Genomic DNA, 21,517 nt, shown 5'->3' with positions numbered 1-21,517 from the left:
AAAATAATAAAAATAAAATGAACAATTTCTACTTATAATAAAATATTAACTTACTCATACTATTCCTGAAATGTTAGTGCGAAGTTGTTGATATGATTTTCCATTTTTCCAAAACAATATACGCACAGTCCAGGATATGCTATGATTACATTCAGAGATTATTTAAAATCCCATGTACACGAGCTCTTGTGATTTAATTCAATACCACAACTTATAAAAGTTATATATTACCATAAATTTAATTTATTTATTAATTCATGTGCATAGGGTGTAAAGAGTTATAAAACATGTGCGCATGTAATACGCAGGACAGACATACTAAGTAAATATAGATAAAATCATTAGAGATAAATAAACTCGACTGTCAGACACTCAATAACAAATTTAAAACTGTTGTAATTGACATTTGACAGATATCTAAAACTGACATTTTAATACAATGTTGTTAGAAGTCTGTTTTGTAATACACTAACTCTAAGGTAAAATACCCTTTAATAGAGGATTTTCAGATAAAAAGCCCTAAAATTTATTATTTTCAATAGAACTCGCGACTAAAAATCCCGGATTTTCCCTCTAAAAGGAGTATATTGCATAGTAAGTAATGTAGCTCTGAATCGATTCAATACCTCTAAAGCTTCCCCCCTAACCCCCTCCTCCATAGCCTTAAATTCTGCCAAATTTGTGCAGAACCCCCATCTGGCAACCGTGTTTAGACGCAATGTTGTAAGATCTGTGATACTGAGGACTTTTTGGCGGGAAGTCAAATAAGGCGGCAATTTTTAATATCGCTTAAATTTTATTTTATTTTTTGCTAGTAAATATTGATAAATACTTTGTAATATAGTTTTGTAAATAAAGTATTCCACAATGGGTCCTCCCAATGATGGAGAGGACCCTGGAGATATCAAAAAGGAAATATGCAAAATTTCCACCAGTGATCCTAAGGCCAGTAATTTGGACAAATATAAAATTTTTATAAAGCCTAATTATAAGAGACTTTTCCTGGAAAATGGTACTTGTGAATATATAGTTTATGTTGAGTCGACTGAAAATGAAAAAGTGGGGAATAAAACCCTATTACATTAACAAATCTGTTTTGTGACAATGTCAAAGGCATAATTGGAGTACACAGAATAAATGCTTTAAAATTGGTGTATCCTTCAAAACAGCGGGAGCTGCCAACAGTTTTTGAAAATGGAAGATTTTTATTAAAAATAAATTAAAAGCTTTCATTCCCTCCTATCTAACTGAAAAAATGGGAGTATTAAGATATGTACCCAAAGATATGAGTAACGAAGAGATATACAGGAATATCAGCTGTGACAGTGAAATTATTTCGATCAAAAGAATGATGAGGAAAGTGGATGGTATATTAACACCTATGGGTACAGTCATAGTAACATTTGCCTCAACATCCTTACCCCAGTATGCTTATATAAAATTATTTAGATATCAAGTTACCCAATATATACCTCCACTCCTTCAATGTTTCAAATGCCTTAAATTTAACCATTCTGCAAAGGTATGCCGAGGAATCCAAAATTGCTCATCATGTGCTGGAAAGCACTCTTATAAAAGAATGTGACGTGGAAGAAATAGTGTGCATAAATTGTGGGGGTAACCACTTAGCAGTGTCCAGAGATTGCCCAATAAAAAGAAGAAAATGGAGGAGAAAAAACAAATATTTCCAGAATTCGTATGCCACTGTTGTGAGTACACCACTTATCTATAATGACAAATCTTTCCCTGCATTGCCCACAAAAATAAATACAAATAATTCTAAAGATAATGAACTTAATGTACAGGAAATAGCTAATAATGATATTATTCTTAAGGCAATAGTGAAATCCATTGTTACTCTAGGTAATAATTCCGACAATACTCCACTTACTACTAAGAAAATTAAAGAAATATTCTTATCAAATTTAATTTAATGGATAATTATTTACAAATATTACAGTATAATATACAAAGTTTGCAGAGTAAAAAGCCTTATTACAAAATTTATTAGTTGAAAAGTCTGTTGACATTTGTCTTCTTAATGAGACTTGGATAAAACCCAACACTAGAATTCCAAATTTCCCATCATATAATTTTCATTATAAAGTATCCAAAACCCTCATCATGGAGTCGGTATACTAATCAAACATGGTTTACAGTACAGTATAATAGACACTTTGTATCATGAGTCCATACAAAATATATGTATTTCATTAAAAACTGGCACAAGCTGTATATATTTACTTTGTATTTATTGTCCACCCACTAATCAATTTGATGATTTAAAATTGAAGAGACTTATAAATTCCTTACCAAGGCCTTGTGTTATAATGGGTGATTTTAATGCTCATCACATGGCTTTTGGATCTAATTATGACAACAATAGGGGTAAATGCTTGTTTAACCTTATAGATGATTGTGATTTATGCATTTTAAATGATGGATCTACAACAACGGTCCCTTATCCTGGTAGACAGGCTGCTGCATTAGATTTGGCTCTTACTAGTTCTTCTATTGCTCATCTTTGCAATTGGTATGTTCATGATGACCCAATGGGTAGTTACCACCTTCCAACTTTTCTTGAGATAAATGTGCAACCATCATCATACTGTGTCTCTCCTGTAAATGAAAGTAAATATATATATAGCAAAGCAAATTGGCCTGAATACTGTTCTCTGAGTGAAAACGGATTTTCGCATTTTGGATCTGGTCAATGATAGTTCCCTAACATTGTATAATAATTTTGTTCAAATATTAAAAACTTAAGAGATAAAACTATTCCTAAAGTTAAAAAAAGATCAATTAACTCAATTTCTAGAAAACCTGTTCCATGGTGGAATCAGAACTGTACTGATGTCGTAAATAATTCTAAGAAAGCTCTGAAAGATTATTTTTCACAGCCTACAATAGAAAATTGGATAAAATATAAAAAGTTAGATGCTGCTAAGAAAAGAATATTAAAAGAGGAGAGCATTACTTCTTGGCAAAACTTATGTGGTAGTTTCAACAGACTAACACCAATTTCTCGAATATGGGGATATGTTAGAAAATTTAAGAGGATAGGGATTAGTGACAAAAACAGAAATTTTAATGATGACTGGGTTCCTGATTTTATAAATAATTTAACAGACACAACACAAATCAGTCAAGATAGATTAACTTATTTATTTGAAAGTGCAACTGAAACTGATATTAACACATTTCTTAATAGTACATTTAACTTAAATGAATTACATATATCTTTGAAATCAAGAAGAGATACTACTCCGGACTAGACGACATTCCATATTTATTGGTTAAAAAATTACATTTGAATGCACAAATCATTTTACTTAGTATTTACAATAGAATGTGGAAGGAAATAGTAATACCAACTACCTGGAAAACTCAATGTGTCATTCCTATATTAAAACCTAATAAGCCCATAAACAGTGCAACATCTTATAGGCCAGTTTCATTATCTTCATGTTTGGGTAAACTATTTGAAAATATGTTAAAATTAAGATTAGATTATTTCATTGAGTCAACTAATGTAATTCCTTCAGTACAGTTTGGCTTCAGAAAAGGCAAAAGTTGTTCTGAAAGCTTTGTATCATTAATATTTGACATAAAACAAGCTAAATTAAGTCACTCCAATATGATATGTGTATTTTTAGATGTAAAAGGTGCTTTTGATAATGTTAATATAGAAGAACTCATTCAGATTTTATACAACACAGGTATACCTGCCCAAGTTTTAAAGTGGTTGTATAACTTTATGAGTGATAGAACTGTATATGTGAAGTATAATGACAAACTGCATGGGCCTAGATGTGTAAATAGAGGTGTTATGCAAGGGGCTACACTGTCGCCACTATTATATAATTTATATACCTCAGAAATTTCAAAATATGTTGACACAACAAATGTTAAGATCCTACAATTTGCAGATGACTTGCTTTTGTATAGCACAAATCAAAATTTGCATGTTGCTCAAAGTAACATTAACAATGCACTGAAACAGTTGTACAATTTCTATCATAATAAACTTAAACTTGATATTAGCCCTTCAAAAGTTCAGTTTTAGTTTTTAGTAAACAGTTAAATGTAGATGATGTAAATATTTTTACAACACAACTCAAATTCCATTGGTAAAACAACACAAATTTTTAGGAGTTATTATTGATGATAAGCTTAAGTTTGATGAACACATTAAACATATTTGTAAAAAGCATTAAATGGTATTAATTTACTAAGACATTTAGCAGGCACTTACTGGGGGGTCTGACCCAAAAACAATGGCTATGTTGTATAAGAGTATAATTAGAAGTCACTTTGACTACAGCAGTTTAGCCTACATGAATGCTAGCAGAACTCATTTAAAGAAGTTAGATGTGATACAAAACATGGGCCTGCGACTCATTTGTGGAGCTATGAGATCAACACCTATTAACTCACTAGAAATAGAAACTTGTATACCTCCTCTGGTTTTGCGTAGATTACAGTTGGCCCAAAGATTTTATTTGAAAATAGTATCCTTAAACAATAGCATTCTTCACAAACAACTCGAATTGAGTCCTCTGGACATAGAACCAGTCTCATCTAATGTAGTCACTGCTCCTTCACTTGTACATGGGACAATACCTGAAATCCAAACAATTTATAACTTGGTTAAAAAGAATTCTAAGCATATTCAAAAATATAGTAACTGGCCATTGTATACTAATTCATTTAAAGTTCTTATTGATTGTCCTATAATACATGTAAATACTGTACATGACAATACTGATTTTTAGAATTTAAGAATAGCAAAAATAATTATTATTTATTATATACAGATGGATCCAAAACTGATAGTTACTGTACAGCAGCATTTTATGATCCTCAACTTAATTATACAAAATGTATGAAGATAAGTACTAACTGTAGTATATTTACAGCGGAGGTATATGCAATTTATTGTGCATTGCTCTATGTAAATACGAATGTAAGTAATATTTTAATAATTTCAGATTCTAAGAGTGTTTTGTGTTCATTAAATAATTTCCACATTTCCTATAAAATAAATTATTTGGTGCACGCTATTAAAAATAAGTTAACTCAACTCCGAGATGAGAAACACCTTAACATAGAATTTTTGTGGGTTCCATCACACAGTGGCATACGTGGAAATGAAATAGCAGATAAGGCAACCCACGCGAACCCTGATGAGGATCACACAGAGTCGATGAAGGTCCATTTTACCGATTATTACAGCTTGTACAAAAGTAGCAATAAACTGTTATGGAAAGAATACTGGGACTTTACCCTGCAGACCAAAAGGAAAATGGTACAGCAAAATACAGAAAGAATTACCAACGAAACCTTGGTATCATCAACACAAATATATTGACAGAAAGTTTTTAGCTGCATCACCCGCATGAGGTTGGGACACTGTTTGACTCCAGCACATCTTTATAGACTTCATTTAGTGAATAGTAACAGATGTTCTTACTGTAATCAAGCAAATGCTGATTTGGATCATATCGTACTTCGGTGCCCTGCGTTTGGAATTGACCGTTTATTATTAGCGAACGATTTATGTGATAGTGGTACATGTGTAAATAGTAACATTGAAAGTATTCCCCGCCAATTGGAAGATATATTATCCAATATTCAAATGTATAAAGCTTTGTTTATCTACATTAGTCGTACTATTAAGAAAATTTAATTGTAAATTGTATCAAAACTCCTATTTGTATTTTATAACTAAGAACTATTTGTTTAATATAGTAGGTAAAATAATTTATGTATGCGTCTGAAGGACTTGTATCCATGGACAGAAATAAATAAAAAAAAAAAAAAAAAAAAAAAAAAAGCAATGTTGTAAGACAATAGCAACAACTTTATAATAATTCCAAAACTTAACTAAGAAACCGCGAAACCCCTAAATAAGGCTTTTGGAAAAACAGATTTGAAAAATAGTTCTTTTTATAATATCTGTTGTGTTTGGCTCTGAATATAATTCATTTATTTCCGCAAAATTCGTTCAGATATCGTTTTTATAAATTTTTCTGTCATGTGATGAAATATCCCTAATTTGAGGTAAAAATCCTACAATCTGTCATTACTGTCAAGATATAGTCATTTAATACAACAATTACTTGGCAACATAGTCTTTGGACTTTGACAATAGCATTAGCCGCTTTCTTTAGGAAGAAGAAGAACAAGATGATGGCAACACCGGAGAAGCCCGTGGCAAGTTCATAGATTACGGTCTTTGGATTAGGGCAATGACAAGTGCGAGTTGGTCTTCCGTACCGAGGTTCTGTATGAACTTGTACAAAAGGTATGTATATAAGTATTAAGTATTTCTCATATATACGGTGTTCAGAGCTTTTCTTTTATATTATGTAGGTACTGTAAGACATTGCTTCTTGCCAAATTTCATGATTCTAGATTTGCGGAAGAACCCTATAAGCTCTGATTCCTCTTGGAAACCGCAAAATATAAACGGCCATATCTTTTGTTCACTTTCCCTCATAAGTTTAATATTTTTACAGTTGAAAAAGACCGTAGACCCGAGAGGAATATAAATTTCAAATTGATACCACTACGCGTTTCTGAGTGTCTGTCGACAAACAGGCGGACATCAAAGTAATACTATAAGGGTTCCTTTAAGGTACGGAATCCTAAAAAGCTTAACTAACGTTACTTACCTAATTGATGTAGGTACTACAGTAAGTATTATAGATCAAGAAGCTTGCTGGCCTCCCACATAAATTATTTTGTATTAAGTACATACTTGTTTCGTGATGGTCGCGAGTCGCAACTATTACATAATGGTTCTATTAACTAAAGTTACTCTGATTTTTTAAGTACGAAGCTCCTTGGATCACGTGACCTTGAGCGGTAGGCCGCGTAATACTTACATGGTTGTAAGGGCACGGCTGTACCTCAGTAATGGCCTTAAAATAATGCGAGGCTCTGTGCGGTAGATCTTTGTACCCGATTATCGAAGGATGGCATTGCCTTTACTTTATCCCCCTTGTAAACGTGAGGCCCCTCGAAGCATAGGACCCTGGGCGGTTGCCCTATTGGCCAGCCTACAGTTACTAGTGTATTGTTTATACAATATTTTACTGTAAAATCACACATTACGATAAATCCTAAGGTATCCCGGTAAAATATAATATTACTGACTCTAAATGGCAAATTTTCTAAATGTTGTGAGATCATCTTTCATTTCGAACTTTTACCACCATCCATTTAGTAAATCTTAGTTTTACTCCGGCGACTCGATTAATATCAACTGTAAATACACACTGTGTACGTCTGTTGTTTTGAAAGTTATGTCACATAAACCTGAAGTTAGTTAGGTTAGCTGTATGCACTTAAGTCCATTATAGCGTTCTAGCAAAGGCGTACTAATATATGTAGGTATAATAGGCGTCCGTGGTTGTATGAATTTATCGTAATTTTCATTTTCTTGATTTTATTATACTCTTTATATTAAGACTATTTAAAAAAATTGTGCATTATATTTTCAATATCTTGCCATGCCTACCATCGCAGCTTTTTTTTGTTAAGACTGCTTTGCAAAGATGCATACTGCATAATTCCATAATAAATCCGTTTTGATTAACGTGCATGCGGATGAGAATACACATGTTAAAATTAATGCGGAATTCGGAAGATTCCCGCTTTCGGATGCGGATGGGAATATTTGGAACATACCCAGTAGGAACTAGAAGCATTTTTTATAAAACGGTATAAAAAAAAGGAACCCTTCTCACTTGTGTTTATTGTTCCACACAAAGATAATAAGTAAGTAAATGTCATTCTGATAATGATAACGATACATACTGTATCTTTTACACCGGGCTTATTGTGATATCTAACGGTTTTTAATTCTGCATTTATGTGCAGACGTTCTGGAGGTTTACGTGACAATGGCACCGCAGATAAAATACACGAAGGTAAGTTAAAAAGAGTACTTAACCGCATATTATAAATTAATAAAAGTATGCACTGTCCTCGGATCTACATATAAAATGAACTTAAACTTTAATTTTTATTTCATTCTTTGATTAAGAGTATTTCTAGACAGAAGCTTCAAACACATCAAAAATAATAGAGGTGAACTGTGCACCTTTAAATCTCTTTCAGGCTCTCAATGCAAGCTTCAAGATGTCAATGCGTTCATACCTGTTGCTACCCGAATTAATATTGTTTTAAAATGTCGGTTTGTGTCTTCAAAGTGTGCAATTTTGCTTTTAAAAATAATTTTATGATATAATTTTTTTTAACTTCTTTACACATTAAAACATCGATGAGGAAACCTGCACACCTGAGAAGTTCTCTATAGAAATTTTAAGGATGTCTGGAGTCTACCAATCCGCACTAGACCAATAAGGTGGACTAAGGCTTATTCCCTCTCAGTAGTAGAGGTGACCCGTGCCTAACAGTGGGACAGTATATAATACAGGGCTGATATTATGATATTATTAAATGCCATAAGAAACTTATCTAATAGCTCTAGTTATTGGGTTTCTCATATTTGGGATTTGTGAAATATGTTAGCGATATTTAGTCTCTAAATGTATTACATCATAAAATACATTTTAAAATTAAAATATTGGACTCCCTAATTTTTTTAAAGACGAGTTTTAAGTGAACTTTCAAATGTGATATCATTTATCATACAAATATTTAGACGTAATGCGTATATGATATCAGCTTGTAAATAATAAAGATTGTTTTGCTACAGTACGTTAAGTGTTACACATTTTATTTCTTCGGAGTAACATTATCTGACCCTTACCTCATGTGCTTTTTGTCTAACATATCATTTAGTAACTCCGCAGCTAGTGGGAAACATCCAACTATAGCCATGGCAGGAGCTCCTCGAACCTGTAAACAATTTATACTGTAATAGAAAGTGAAATAATAATAAAATTACTTATACTGTTTTCTGCCAAACTTAAACTTGAATATTGAGTGTTATGTTTTATAAAAATAAAATTTTTGTTTAGAAATAGCTCAGGACTTGGTATACTTATAGTATTAATTAGTACTACTGCTAGTAAAACGAACGTCGAAACGTCGGTCCGCAACGAAGAAACGAGAAACTTCGGATTTAAATTTACTACCAAATTACTTCGGATCCTTCACCGTTCTGTAACTTACCTTAGTGGTAGGTTTAATTCCCCGTATTTTTCTATTTTGGAGAAAGCAGTGGAACTTTATCCTCGCAAATGGTTTTAAAAAGGTATGGCAAAACACTACAAATTCTTACAAATTCCATGTTTGAAATATTGCGATGGATTGGATCCGTCGTCGAATCCGTCATCGGATCCGTAACACTTCCTAATAACAAAACAAGAGATCCGTCATCCGAAACTATGGATTTCGTTTTTCGCAGTAGGCCCTATGATTAAATATAAAAAAGTTACAATGATGTGGAATTTAAAGGTCCCCTAAAACGGTATTTTTTTAGTAGGGACCTATCCCCTTTGTCAGGGTTGACATATTATTTTATTCTTTTCATGTTCCTATGTAAAGGAAAATGCATTTTTTCATCTACTGGTTTTTCGTTCAAGCACGGGTTTATTAATAATCAATAACGTCATTTTGATAATATTAATAGTATTTTAATCAAAGCTCAATTTAGAAAAATGCGGCATTCATGCCAGAATTTTTCCCTTAGAAGATTGAACTTTGATCGTATTAAATCATATTTATTAGAGACCTTTAAAATGATTGATATTATATTATTCACGTGATGAGTCAGCAAGTTTTAGCTTATATAATCTAGTTATCAAATATTTTTAATTCGGTTATCAATTAGGTAAGAATCTTATCGTCTTGTTACAAGTTGTTTACTAATATCTATCAGTGTGAAACTTCGAAATTTTTAACCATGCAAGTACTTATTAAAGTTGAAATAGGTACCTTAAATACATTTTCCTTTTTGTAAATCGGGACTGCAACAAAAATACCCCGATAGCTGGGGTAACTTTGTAACACTTATACTAACACTATATTTTTAATAGCATATTTCTTTTTTATTTGTTTGTTTTTAATTTTCTTTAAATTACGGTATTATACCGGCAAAGAATATTTTGCTAGGCCAAGTATAAGTCAATTACTGTTTTAGCCTAAGCGGTTTGCTAATACTTAGTCCTGCACGTTTTTAATATTACAATATAAACACACACAATGCACATACATGATAAACACCAGTAGCAAAAGGTCCATATAACCCGATTCTTATTGACTTCCATTCATGTAGAATCTAATTATTATAAGAATGATTTGTAGACCGCATTCATGCATATTAGTACCTACTTATATGTTGTGTCGGGTTCCTTTTAGGAAACCTTTCGCCACTGATATATACAAAACAAAACAAACAAAGAGTAATTAAAACTATGGTTATTACAAAAGGACTTCAACTCGGCATAAGCCGCTAACAAAGACAGCGCTGGTCTTTCGTTGCGTCGTTTTATTGTTGGTGATATAGTGGACGCAAAACCAAAAATGGATATGCATTTAATTTGCTGGTAGCCTACAACTAGTTAAGAGGCAGTTTGTAGTAGAATCATGTTAGTTGTTTTACAAATGGGTGATGAAAAAAAAGACCCCTCGCCCGTATGCGACACGACTGTCCATTAACAGTCACAGCACCAGAACTTTGAATTATTTATAAAGCACTCAGTAGTATTGCACTGAAATTGTCATCCTGAGTGAGACAATAGATGTTGTCTCAACACAGACTATAATGACAAAAATATACTTCAAATCAGAATATAACAGTGCATGAAAAATTTTGCTTGGCGATAGATATAAATCTTGTGGTGATAGGTAGCTACCAATAGCACCATTACGAGAGACCTACCACTAGTGCTTTGTTATTTATTATTGGGCGTCCGATAGATAATAATATATTATTAACAAACAAAATTTTTAATGTGCAGTATGAATTTTATGGCTATATGAGACTTAAATTTTGATTAAAGCCATTAAAGTATTTACTAAACTGTTTACTAGACACTAAGGCTCGACCGAGATCTCGGTCTCGGTCTCGGCATTCTCGGCTATAAATCCAGCCGAGAATTTTGTCTCGGTTCTCGGCTAAAAACCGCCGAGATTCTCGGCAATTACCGAGAAACTTTGTACGGAACAGAATGAGATTCAAATCAGCGCGCGGCCATATTCGTCGCTCGGTGTGAGTGAGTGAGTAGGCAGTCTGCGTTGTGATTGTTTGGACAAACCCACATTAGGCCAGCTTGGTGAATGCCTAAACCCTCTCAGTAGTAAAGGAGAGATGTTCCCAGCAGTGGGATCCAATATTTAAAACATCGTATAAATTATATAAATGTAAGTACTTTTTAACCGACTTAAAAAAAATGAGGAGGTCATCAATTTGACGGGAATGTTTTTTTTTTCTTTTGTATGTTTGTTACCTCAGAACTCGTTCATTTATGAACCGATTTGGAAAATTCTTTTTTTATTCGAAAAAATTTCTCCCAAGATTGGTCCCATAATTTTTTTTCAATATCGCTTCAGTAGTTTGGTTTTAAAACTAAAAAAACTAGAATAATTATGTCGTCCTAGAAAACGAAATCGCGAATTTTGCTTTCCTATGACGTTTTTAGTTATGTTTTTGCATTGAGTTTGGTTGAGTGTACTTCTCATATACTTATACATACAGCATAACATCTTTTCCGAGTGTCAGGGGTAGGCAGAGGCGTAACATTTCAGCGCGATAGTCGTACTGTGTGTGAAACATATCAGTTATGTTTTTGGGTTGGGTTTAGTTGACTCTACTTCTTACATCTATACTATTATATAAAGCTGAAGAGTTTGTTTGTTTGTTTGAACGCGCTAATCTCAGGAACTACCAGTCCAAACTGAAAAATTCTTTTTGCGTTGGATAGCCCTTTGTTCGTGGAGTGCTATAGGCTATATATCATCACGCTATACCTAATAGGAGCGGAGCAGTAATGGCTAATCTCAGGAACTACCGGTCCAAACTGAAAAATTCTTTTTGCGTTGGATAGCCCTTTGTTCGTGGAGTGCTATAGGCTATATATCATCACGCTATACGCAAAAGGAGCGGGGCAATAATGGCTAATCTTAGGAACTACCGGTTCGAATAAAAAAAATATTTTTGTGTTGAATAGCCCTTTGTTTTTGGAGTGCTCTAAGTTATATATCATCACGCTATGACCAATAGGAGCGGAGCAGTAATGAAACATGTTGCAAACACGGGGACAATTTATTAGTTTTGAGAGCTTCCGTTGCGTGCGCTGCGTAAACGGTTAAAGTTATGCAACAATGATGTATGACGGGATTGTTCCTCTTAAAAAGTTGTAAAAAATATATTATAAAACATAGTCCCCCGCTGCATCTGTCTGCCTGAACGTGTTAAACTCAAAAACTACCCAACGTATTAAGATGAAATTTGGTATGGAGTCTGTTTGAGACCCTGGGAAGAACATAGGCTCCCGGGAAACCACTACTTTTATAACGGAAAACTTTAGTCTGAAAAACTTTATAACGCGTGCGGAGCCGCGGGCAAAAGCTAGTGCATACATATATGTATTTAGCATCACACCTTTTCCCCATATTTAGGGGTAGGCAGAGATGTAACACCACAGCGCGATAGTTGTACTGTGAGCCAAATATATCAGTTGTTTTTTTGTGTTAGGTTTGCTTGAATCTACTTCTTACATACATATATATAGCATCACACCTTTTCCCCTTTTCAGGGGTACTCAGAGGTGTAGCTCCGGAGCGCGATAGTCGTATCGTGAGTGAAACACGCCATTGAGACGGTCTATTTTTTAATAACACAAAAAATCAAATTATAAAAATAATTTTAACAAAAAATTTAACCGCCTTCAAAAACCACTCAAAACCAAAAAATAATTTCACATAACAGGTATATATTGGATACCAATTTTGGAGTCGGTGCCTAATTAAAATTGCTAGTAAAGCTATATTTGTTGCATAGTCCATCTATGAGCTAAATTTCCTATATACCTCATATATGGCCCAGAAGGGGGAAATTGGTGAATTCATTCGAGTTTCGACATACGGAAATGGTCGATTAAGCAAGTCAAGTCAAAGACTAAGCACTTTGGTTGCTTTACATTTGGATCCTTTTTTAGAATCTCGGTTTCAATGAAATTGTTTTAAATATAAGAACTTTTTTTGTTCTTCCTTGAAAGATACTACGATGGGAAGTTTTAGAACTGATAGGTGGCACTGTTTTCTTCAAAATGTACCAAATTTTATGTGTCTAGTAAGGCTCGACCGAGACGGGTTTTTCAATCTCGGCCGAGACCGAGACCGTGACCGAGAATGAAATAAAATCTCGGCCGAGACCGAGAACCGAGACCGAGAATGGACAAATCATGAATAAACTATAAAAAATTGTTAACTCTATACTACAGTAGGCACTGTTTTATAAAAAAAAAACCGTTTAATAATCAAAGTCAAATAACATAATATAGTATAAAATTATTTTTTTCGGTATTTTCACCCTTCAAAGAGTGTCTCCTTTTATCGTACAAGTAATAACTCAGCAAAACAATACTTTTAAAAATAATTTAAAAAAAAAATTAAACCGCCTTCAAAAACCACTCAAAACCAAAAAATAATTTCACATAACAGCAAAATCACCATGTATGTTCCGCGATATAGCAATAATTCGGTCTCTTATCCCCTCGGTCCATTGTAATCGCAGGTAAAAGAGTTACACCCACGTTTACAAACTTTAAGCCACGAGAACAAGTCATGCAAAATTATTGAACTTAAACATAAGAATATGCCAAATATTTAACTTATAGCTTTCTTGCAGTAATTTGTGGTTAGTTTACAAACTAATTAACCTTAGGAGTGATGAGAAGTCAAAAAAAATAATTGTAATCTAATGGAAAATTTAAAAAAAAAATTACCATGCTGTCTTTTAAGGCCGATTTTAGCTAAAATAGCCCCTATGAAGGACTATGTTTTTTTAATGAATATGTAAGTTGAGAGTCTGGAGAAGTTTTTGACCTACCTTAGAATCACGAAGTCACCTGTTTAGTTTTTTAATTTAAAGAAGAAAATTTAAGTTATAATTCATAGAACGTAAGTTTTTCACTTTACACCAACATTTTCATAATTTTCATTAAAGTTACGAAGCTGATTGTTTTTAGCAAAAAAGTACAACTAACGAAAATTATGTTGCAATAAAAAAAATTCGAGTACTTAAGTCAGTAAAACATTTAATCGTTCAAATCGAAAATTTTCACAAATTCAGGAAAATATTCATAACTCGAAAACTATGAAAAATCGCGGAACATACATGGAGGTGATTCGGATACCCCAAGGGGTGCTCTATCTCTGGGCCTTCGCTTGACACTAATTTCTGGGACACACTGTATAACTGAAAGGTGACTGACTGACTGACATAGTGTTCTATCAATGCACAGCCCAAACCACAGGACGGATCGGGCTAAAATTTGTCATGCAGGTACACAACAAAATAGAAACGAGCCAAATTGATCAAGGTGTATTACGCGGTGCTTGAGTCATTAATCTGATGTATATATATATATATATATCATCAGAGAGAAATTATTAAGTTAACAATATGTTTGTGTTTTCTAGCTTTTCATTGATAATGAGTGGGTGGACGCCAAGAGCGGGGACACCTTCGACACCTTTTCACCTCACGATGGATCCGTTATCGCAACAGTTGCGCGAGGTGGTAAGGTAGGTGTTTTATATTTTATAAGATAAAAAGTTGGCAACAACTTACAGTTCAAACTACTGGACGTACAAGGGTTAAATTTGGTACGTGTTTTCCTCAAACGACGTAGGTTGCCGCTAAGAATGGTTTATTTAACCAGTAAGGGGGTCAAAAGGACCATCGTAAATTTTAGAGAGTTATCTGTATCTTGGAAACTATTTATGAAATTGCCAAAATGTTATAATTCGGTTCGTTACTACCAATAACCAATAAGCTATTCAAAACAAAGGCATATTTTGGGTACACATAATATTTTGTGAGAACTTCTGTCCTATATGTTATTTACGGACAAAATCCAATCCGTCACCCAATATTTGACAGTATATATTTAATCATACGCAAAAGTAAATAATCAAAAAGTACGCTTATCCAACGCTCAGTATCGGTATAAAACTCACGACAAATTCAAATGTTTTTTTTTGCCTAATTCGCGTGAACGAAGTCGTGGGCAACCGGTAGACATATATTTTGAGTCGATAATATTATATATAAATATATATAAATAAAATATTGTGGACTAAAAATCTCTTGGTATTTAGGAAGACATTGACGCTGCAGTAAGTGCGGCCAAGCGCGCCTTCCACCGCAACTCGGAGTGGCGCCTGCTCGACGCATCTAAACGAGGCGAAATCCTCAACAAATTCGCGGATCTAGTAGCGCGCGATACGGACTACTTAGCTGAACTTGAGTCTTATAATAATGGAATAATTCTGCAATTTGCCAAAAGCTTTCTGACAAAAGTCCCATCAACAATCCGTTATGTCGCCAGTCTAGCAGATAAGATCCAGGGAGACACAATACCAGCTGGTAAATATAAATGAATGCAGTTATTTGCTTTAGTAGATAATGTAATTTGAAATATGTATTTTATTTAGTTTGTAGTCTTCTCCATAAATAATAAAAAAAATGTTTCAGACGGCGAAATTTTTTCATACACTTTGAAACAACCGGTTGGTGTTTGCGGTTTGATACTGCCCTGGAACGTTCCGATTTTGATGTTTTTGAACAAAGTATGCACAGCGTTAGCTGCTGGTAAGTGTCAAACCTAATTTCACTCCACGTTCTTCTGTTGTTGTACATTCTATTTTCATTGCTTACTTGATTCAGGTTGCACTGTGGTGGTAAAACCCGCGGAGCAGACCCCGTTGACGGCGTTAGCGTTGGGAGCCTTGCTCAAGGAAGCCGGTGTTCCTAAAGGCGTTGTCAACATCGTGACAGGATTCGGGGAAGACGCCGGAGTAGCCCTTACTCACCATCTCGACGTTGCCAAGATATCGTTTACGGGATCACTTGAAGTAAGTATTTGATAAAGGAAAATTTAATATATTATAATTATAATTTATGATTTTCATTTTTAAGGATTGAAGTATCTTGTAGGTGGGTATTTTTATATTGTCATCAATCATTATGGATTTATAAATGACAGAAATTCTAGAATCTAGTAGTCTCAAAGATTATAAATATTAAGAAACGAATGAATACTCTTTATAATTAGTGCGGTACTTAATTTAGACTTCGTATTTATATGTAACATCTTGACCATATGAAGCAACATTCAAAATGTTCAACCTAATAAAAATGAAACTAAATCGATATGACCTTTATCCAAGTCCGCTTATTTCATTCTTAGAAATGGATCTAGTATTTAGTTTGTAATACGAGTATTATATAAAGATGACAATAATTATTATGTTTTCATTAGTGCTTAATATAAATTCATATTTCAGGTAGGGAAATTAATTCAGAAGGCGGCTGGCACTAACAACCTTAAACGAGTTACTTTGGAGCTCGGTGGCAAGAGTCCCCTCGTTATAATGAACGATGCTAATTGTAGGTATTCCTTTAAAATTTATATCTACTTTCTGCAAAATCTTTAATATATGAAAACCCACTTACAGTATATTTTCAAGTATCCTATATTATTTCTATTTATCTTTATTTGTGGTAGGTATCTTAGGTGCAAGGGTTCACGCTTGTTGGTACCATTGCAGTGTCTATTCCTGCCACCAAGCAACAGAGTGCAAGTCACTTGTGTTCCGGGTTGAAATATATTTTAGCTAGCGTAATTAATGCTCAGTCAGCAGTCATTAAGAAAATTACCATATCATGTCTCAGGGCGACGAAACTACGTGGCACTCCACGCACTACGTAATACAAAGTTCTGAATGGTGTTGCTAGTTCTTGTTAGATCGTATCGCATGAAACCGGCGATGAAGTGCATCCATAATCATTTAAATATTGCGGGTATTTTTTACCTGTTATAAGAATCATAGAGTACAAGCTTGTAGTATCTATGTAGCTTAAAAACGAAAAACAAAAATAATTTTCGTCTTACAACTCCTGTCCGAAATATTTATTTTCGAGTAAACTAATAAAATTACCATGTTACTTGGTTTTAGTGCAACTCGCAGTACCGATTGCTGCGATGGGTGTATTTGGTCTTCAAGGTCAAATGTGCATTGCCGCTTCACGATTATACGTCCAATCTGGTATCTATGATAAGTTTGTTGAAGAAGCTGTCAAATTTGCCAAGACTTTGAAAATCGGAAACCCTGCTGATCCCACCACCACTCATGGGCCACAGGTATATTATTATACTAATGTTAAATACTAATTAACTGGATTAGAATAAAACAAAGAAGTAAAAGTAATAATTAGAAGTAACGATGAGATATAACGCCTAGAAATATGTATTTCTTAATTGCTTACTAAAACATCAACTCGTTGCTCGAGTACTATTCTAGAAAATTATTTGTCTGTAGACCCGAATTCTAGCAATAGCTCAGACTAATTCATTAAAAACAGGTGGAAGAAGTAATGATGAACAAAGTCCTTGGCTACATAGAGAAGGGCAAACAGGAAGGCGCCAAGCTGCAGACTGGAGGGAAACGCGTCGGCACCACAGGCTACTACATCGAACCCACTGTCTTCTCTGACGTCACCGATGACATGACTATTGCAAAGGAGGAGGTATTTTTTAAACCTTTATGGAATTTTTAAAAAAACGTATAGATTTTTTTTTAATTTTAATATTTATCAAAGTAGGAATGGGGATTAGATTTTTTTATTAGGTAAAATACATGAGCTGCATGCGTACAAAATATGATTATCATTTGATGGATATTATCATCATCATGCTGGTTTTATCATGAGACAATGAATTTTAATATTATTGTTTTTAATCAAAGTGTTATTACCTATAGAAATCATTGTAGGGAGCTGCTTCTTACATTTATCGCCACTTAAAGTCGGATATCATAGGTACTATGATATTTAACCTCAAATGTCACCCTGTTATCCAGGGTGCAATCGACAAGCAAGCCAAGCAAGCCGTTTATTAAAAAATAAAATACGGCTGCTTAAGTCCCATTTTTGAGCAAACGGCCATGATCGATTCGTTCCATACTGAGCGGCGCACAATTTACGAACGGGATTATGCAAAGATTTTGTAATAATTTTTTAAAAAAAGATTCTTTGTACTTTTTGAAAGATTGAAACTACCAAATTATTCTGTCTCCTCCCTATCTTCCTATTTGATTCATTTTGCTGCGGGATAAAGAAGACTTAGTGTTTCCTTTTAAGCGCCGAGCTTTACCGCCTTAACCGTTCCGAAAGAAAAGTGTTTATTTTTTTTGTAGATCTTCGGTCCAGTTCAAAATATTATGAAATTTGAGACTTTCGAGGAGGTGGTAGACCGTGCCAACGCGACTAACTACGGACTTGCTGCCGGAATATTCACCAGCGACATCAACACCGCTCTGCAGTACAGCAAACATGTCGAAGCTGGCGTTGTTTGGTAAGATATTTTATATTGTGTTACATACGAAAAATATAAGGTTTGTAGAATAAACAGGTATTTACTTACTTATAACCGTTTTTAATAAACGATCCCAATCTCAATCTTTAATCCAATTCCCAGAATGAACCAATCAGAATAACACGTGATTTGTAAGTATGTCAAAAAATCTTTATTCTGATTAATCCATTTTTGGTATCGCAAAAACCGATTGGGATTATTTATTGGAAATGGTGGTTATTGAGTCTTCTTTAGTTAAGACCAAAGACATTAAACAGTATAATTAGTTAGTTAAGACTTAAATGCCATAAAAAACTTCAAATGTAATATCTCCTTTTCCAGGCTTCCTATAATAATAAACTTAACGACAAAATTATGGAGAGATTCGAACTCTGTATTTAAAAATAATTTTCATCTACAGACACACAAAAAATATACCAACAAAAAATGTATACAGAACGCCATTGTTCTTTATAAATTATACAATCATAAATTAGAGTTAAATTACACTAATTTACAATTAATTTTGGTTGTTGACTTTCTACAGGATAAACACTTACTTAGCGTCGGCCCCACAGAATCCTTTCGGAGGATTCAAGGAATCTGGAATTGGTCGTGAAAAGTAAGTATTTTGCAATTATAATAGCATAATATTAATCTATTACTTTCCTAAAAGGCAAGGCAGAGTACCAAAATGTACTTGCCTTTCGGTTCTTTGTGCAAGGTAATACTGTGACAACACCCAGAGCAATCGTATCTTACAATATTCGCTGTTGGTTGCGATGCCACGACGGACTGTCTTTAGTCTTTAATTTAGTCTACAGAATAATAATAATATAATTTGTGTAAATATCCCTAGCAATAATTTACGCGTTATAGTAAAATATTCGCGTTGAGTTAATTAAAGCTTTTCAGTCATTTTCTACCTCAGTCTACACTCGTTTGACAAAATTAAATGTCAAAAATTCCCCTGGTTACCCGATTTTACTACTTGAAGTTTGAACACGCGAAACATTCACGTATTTTAGTTAAAAATAGGCTCACGAGGCCCTGGTCAAATGTTTTTTACAAAAATTATCTGCACGATACCATAACGCGTAAATCCGTGGTGCAGTATGATATAGATACAGAGTAAAATTTTCGAAAAAAAAAAAATATTATAAGAAGCAGTAAATTAGGTATTTGTATTAACAAGTTTACTTTCCGTTGTGGCCAAAATAATTCAATGAAACCAATACGGCATCGGCACTAAATTGCAAAGCATTAATTGTTATTGGTATTATTAATTTGTTTTGTTCCAGTGGCATGCACTGCGTCGAGGAGTATCTGGAAGTTAAGACCGTTACCATCGCCCTGCCTAAGAAGCTATAAAATGCTAAAAGGAACAAATGGACAAAAATTATATGAAATTTAACAATTTATCGAGAAACAATAAAATGTTCAACATTATTTAAATTTACTACATTTTTACTTTACTTACACCAATTCGGAAAACAGTTTCCACAGAATATTAGAAATTTAAATGACTACTTCATTTCCGATCGAATTTTTATGCCGTTTTCACAGAAAGGTTTCTTTGTTACTAATTGCTGTTATATATTAATAAATGCATAGAATCAAACACACATAGTAAAATACGACATTTAACATATAGACGCAAAGTAAACAGCATGCTATATTTATCTTCTTTGTTGAGAACATTGCGTTGTCACGATAATTGATGTATTTTTAATCACTGACATTAAGTACATACACAATAGATGTAAATGTTTTGTAATCGCTTACTTGAGATAATCGATTTATATATGAAACATAGCGAAAATATAACAAACATTATGTAGAAACACATAGAGATATCTATGGTCTGATTATTTTGCAATTTGTAAGCATCTTTACTTATATAAAAAAGGTTTGTTGACTTTTAATCGTTTAATTAATAAACTACTTTTTTTTTATTAAATTTATATTTTTGGAAATAACTGAATTTGTTTACAATTTCAATGGTTACAAATTACAAGCTCATTATGAAAAGCAAAAAATAACATATTTGCCAGGGGTACCCAAACTAGGCTAGGCCTGTACCTTGGGATACCAGAAATGAATTGAATATAAAACATAATTTGGTTTTCTATAATTTGTTTGCTAGGTGAGCACTAACAGTAAATAAAATTAAATAAATAATAAAATCAAGTGAGGTAAGTACTTGTTTAAAGAATCTGATGTAGTATGTAGATAAGTATACGTAGATAAAATATATGTTAGACATTGTTTTTATCGATAAGAATGAGGGTACTATGAGACGACTGCAGTTATTCGTGGATAACAATCTTAATAATATAATATGATATTCTATAAGAATATATTTGCCAATGCATATAATCTGAAGATTCAAAATTGTCTGAATTGGGACGCTTATATTCACTACGAGCAAATTTTAAACTAAGTTAAAGCCCAGCTATCTATATACTTATAATAAATCTGTAGAGAGGTCAATTCTGTACATGAAATATAATTCCAAAATAACTATCAGGGGGTGATTAGGGCTCGATACTGATGCCAAAAATGCAATTAGTAAAATTTTTGTCTGTCTGTCTGTCTGTCTGTCTGTCTGTATAACCGTTATAGAAACAAAAACTACTCGACGGATTTTAACGAAACTTGGTACAATTATTTGTCATACTCCTGTGCTGGTTATAGTATACTTTTCATCACGCTACAATTAATGGGAGCAGAGCAGTGAAGGGAAATGTTGGGAAAACGGGAGAAGTTACTCCATTTTTTAAGCTTCCGTCGCGTGTGCAACCTTAATGGTTAAAGCTACACAGAAATCATGTATGACGGAAATGTTCTCCTTAAAATTATGTAAAAAATATCCCACGACAGCATATGTCTATAATTTATGGTTGACTCACAATAACACGTGTAACTCCCGATAGCTTAGCAGTTCGAAGCTTTCT

At 33.5% G+C, this 21,517-nt stretch overlaps 1 protein-coding gene and 1 long non-coding RNA gene across 3 annotated transcripts; one reads left to right on the top strand and one right to left on the bottom strand.

Annotated features, from left to right (window-relative positions):
* Window positions 1-2,273: 2,273 nt before the first annotated feature.
* Window positions 2,274-5,725, bottom strand: LOC119189927. Of its 2 annotated transcripts, none has more exons than XR_005112678.1 (3): window positions 5,474-5,725; window positions 4,459-4,623; window positions 2,274-2,619 (listed from the first exon to the last, which is right to left on the bottom strand). It is a non-coding gene; the product is annotated as an uncharacterized LOC119189927 (long non-coding RNA). The 2 variants fall into 2 exon arrangements; XR_005112679.1 differs by lacking the exon at window positions 5,474-5,725 and adding an exon at window positions 5,335-5,383.
* Window positions 5,726-7,887: 2,162 nt separating this feature from the next.
* LOC115449569 (retinal dehydrogenase 1) lies at window positions 7,888-20,019 on the top strand (the record flags this gene model as incomplete). The annotated part of the gene is given in 11 exon segments (XM_030177424.2): window positions 7,888-7,937; window positions 14,623-14,727; window positions 15,304-15,571; window positions 15,680-15,796; window positions 15,872-16,059; window positions 16,492-16,594; window positions 17,164-17,348; window positions 17,570-17,734; window positions 18,403-18,560; window positions 19,108-19,182; window positions 19,862-20,019. Coding segments are annotated over 11 exon segments (1,461 nt in total). The 3' UTR covers window positions 19,932-20,019.
* Window positions 20,020-21,517: the final 1,498 nt, after the last annotated feature.

The sequence above is a fragment of the Manduca sexta genome, chromosome 20 (assembly GCF_014839805.1).
Source record: "Manduca sexta isolate Smith_Timp_Sample1 chromosome 20, JHU_Msex_v1.0, whole genome shotgun sequence".
In the NCBI taxonomy this organism is placed as follows: domain Eukaryota; kingdom Metazoa; phylum Arthropoda; class Insecta; order Lepidoptera; family Sphingidae; genus Manduca; species Manduca sexta.
Note: the sequence above shows the minus strand (reverse complement) of the source record. Positions and strands in the feature narration are given on the sequence as shown.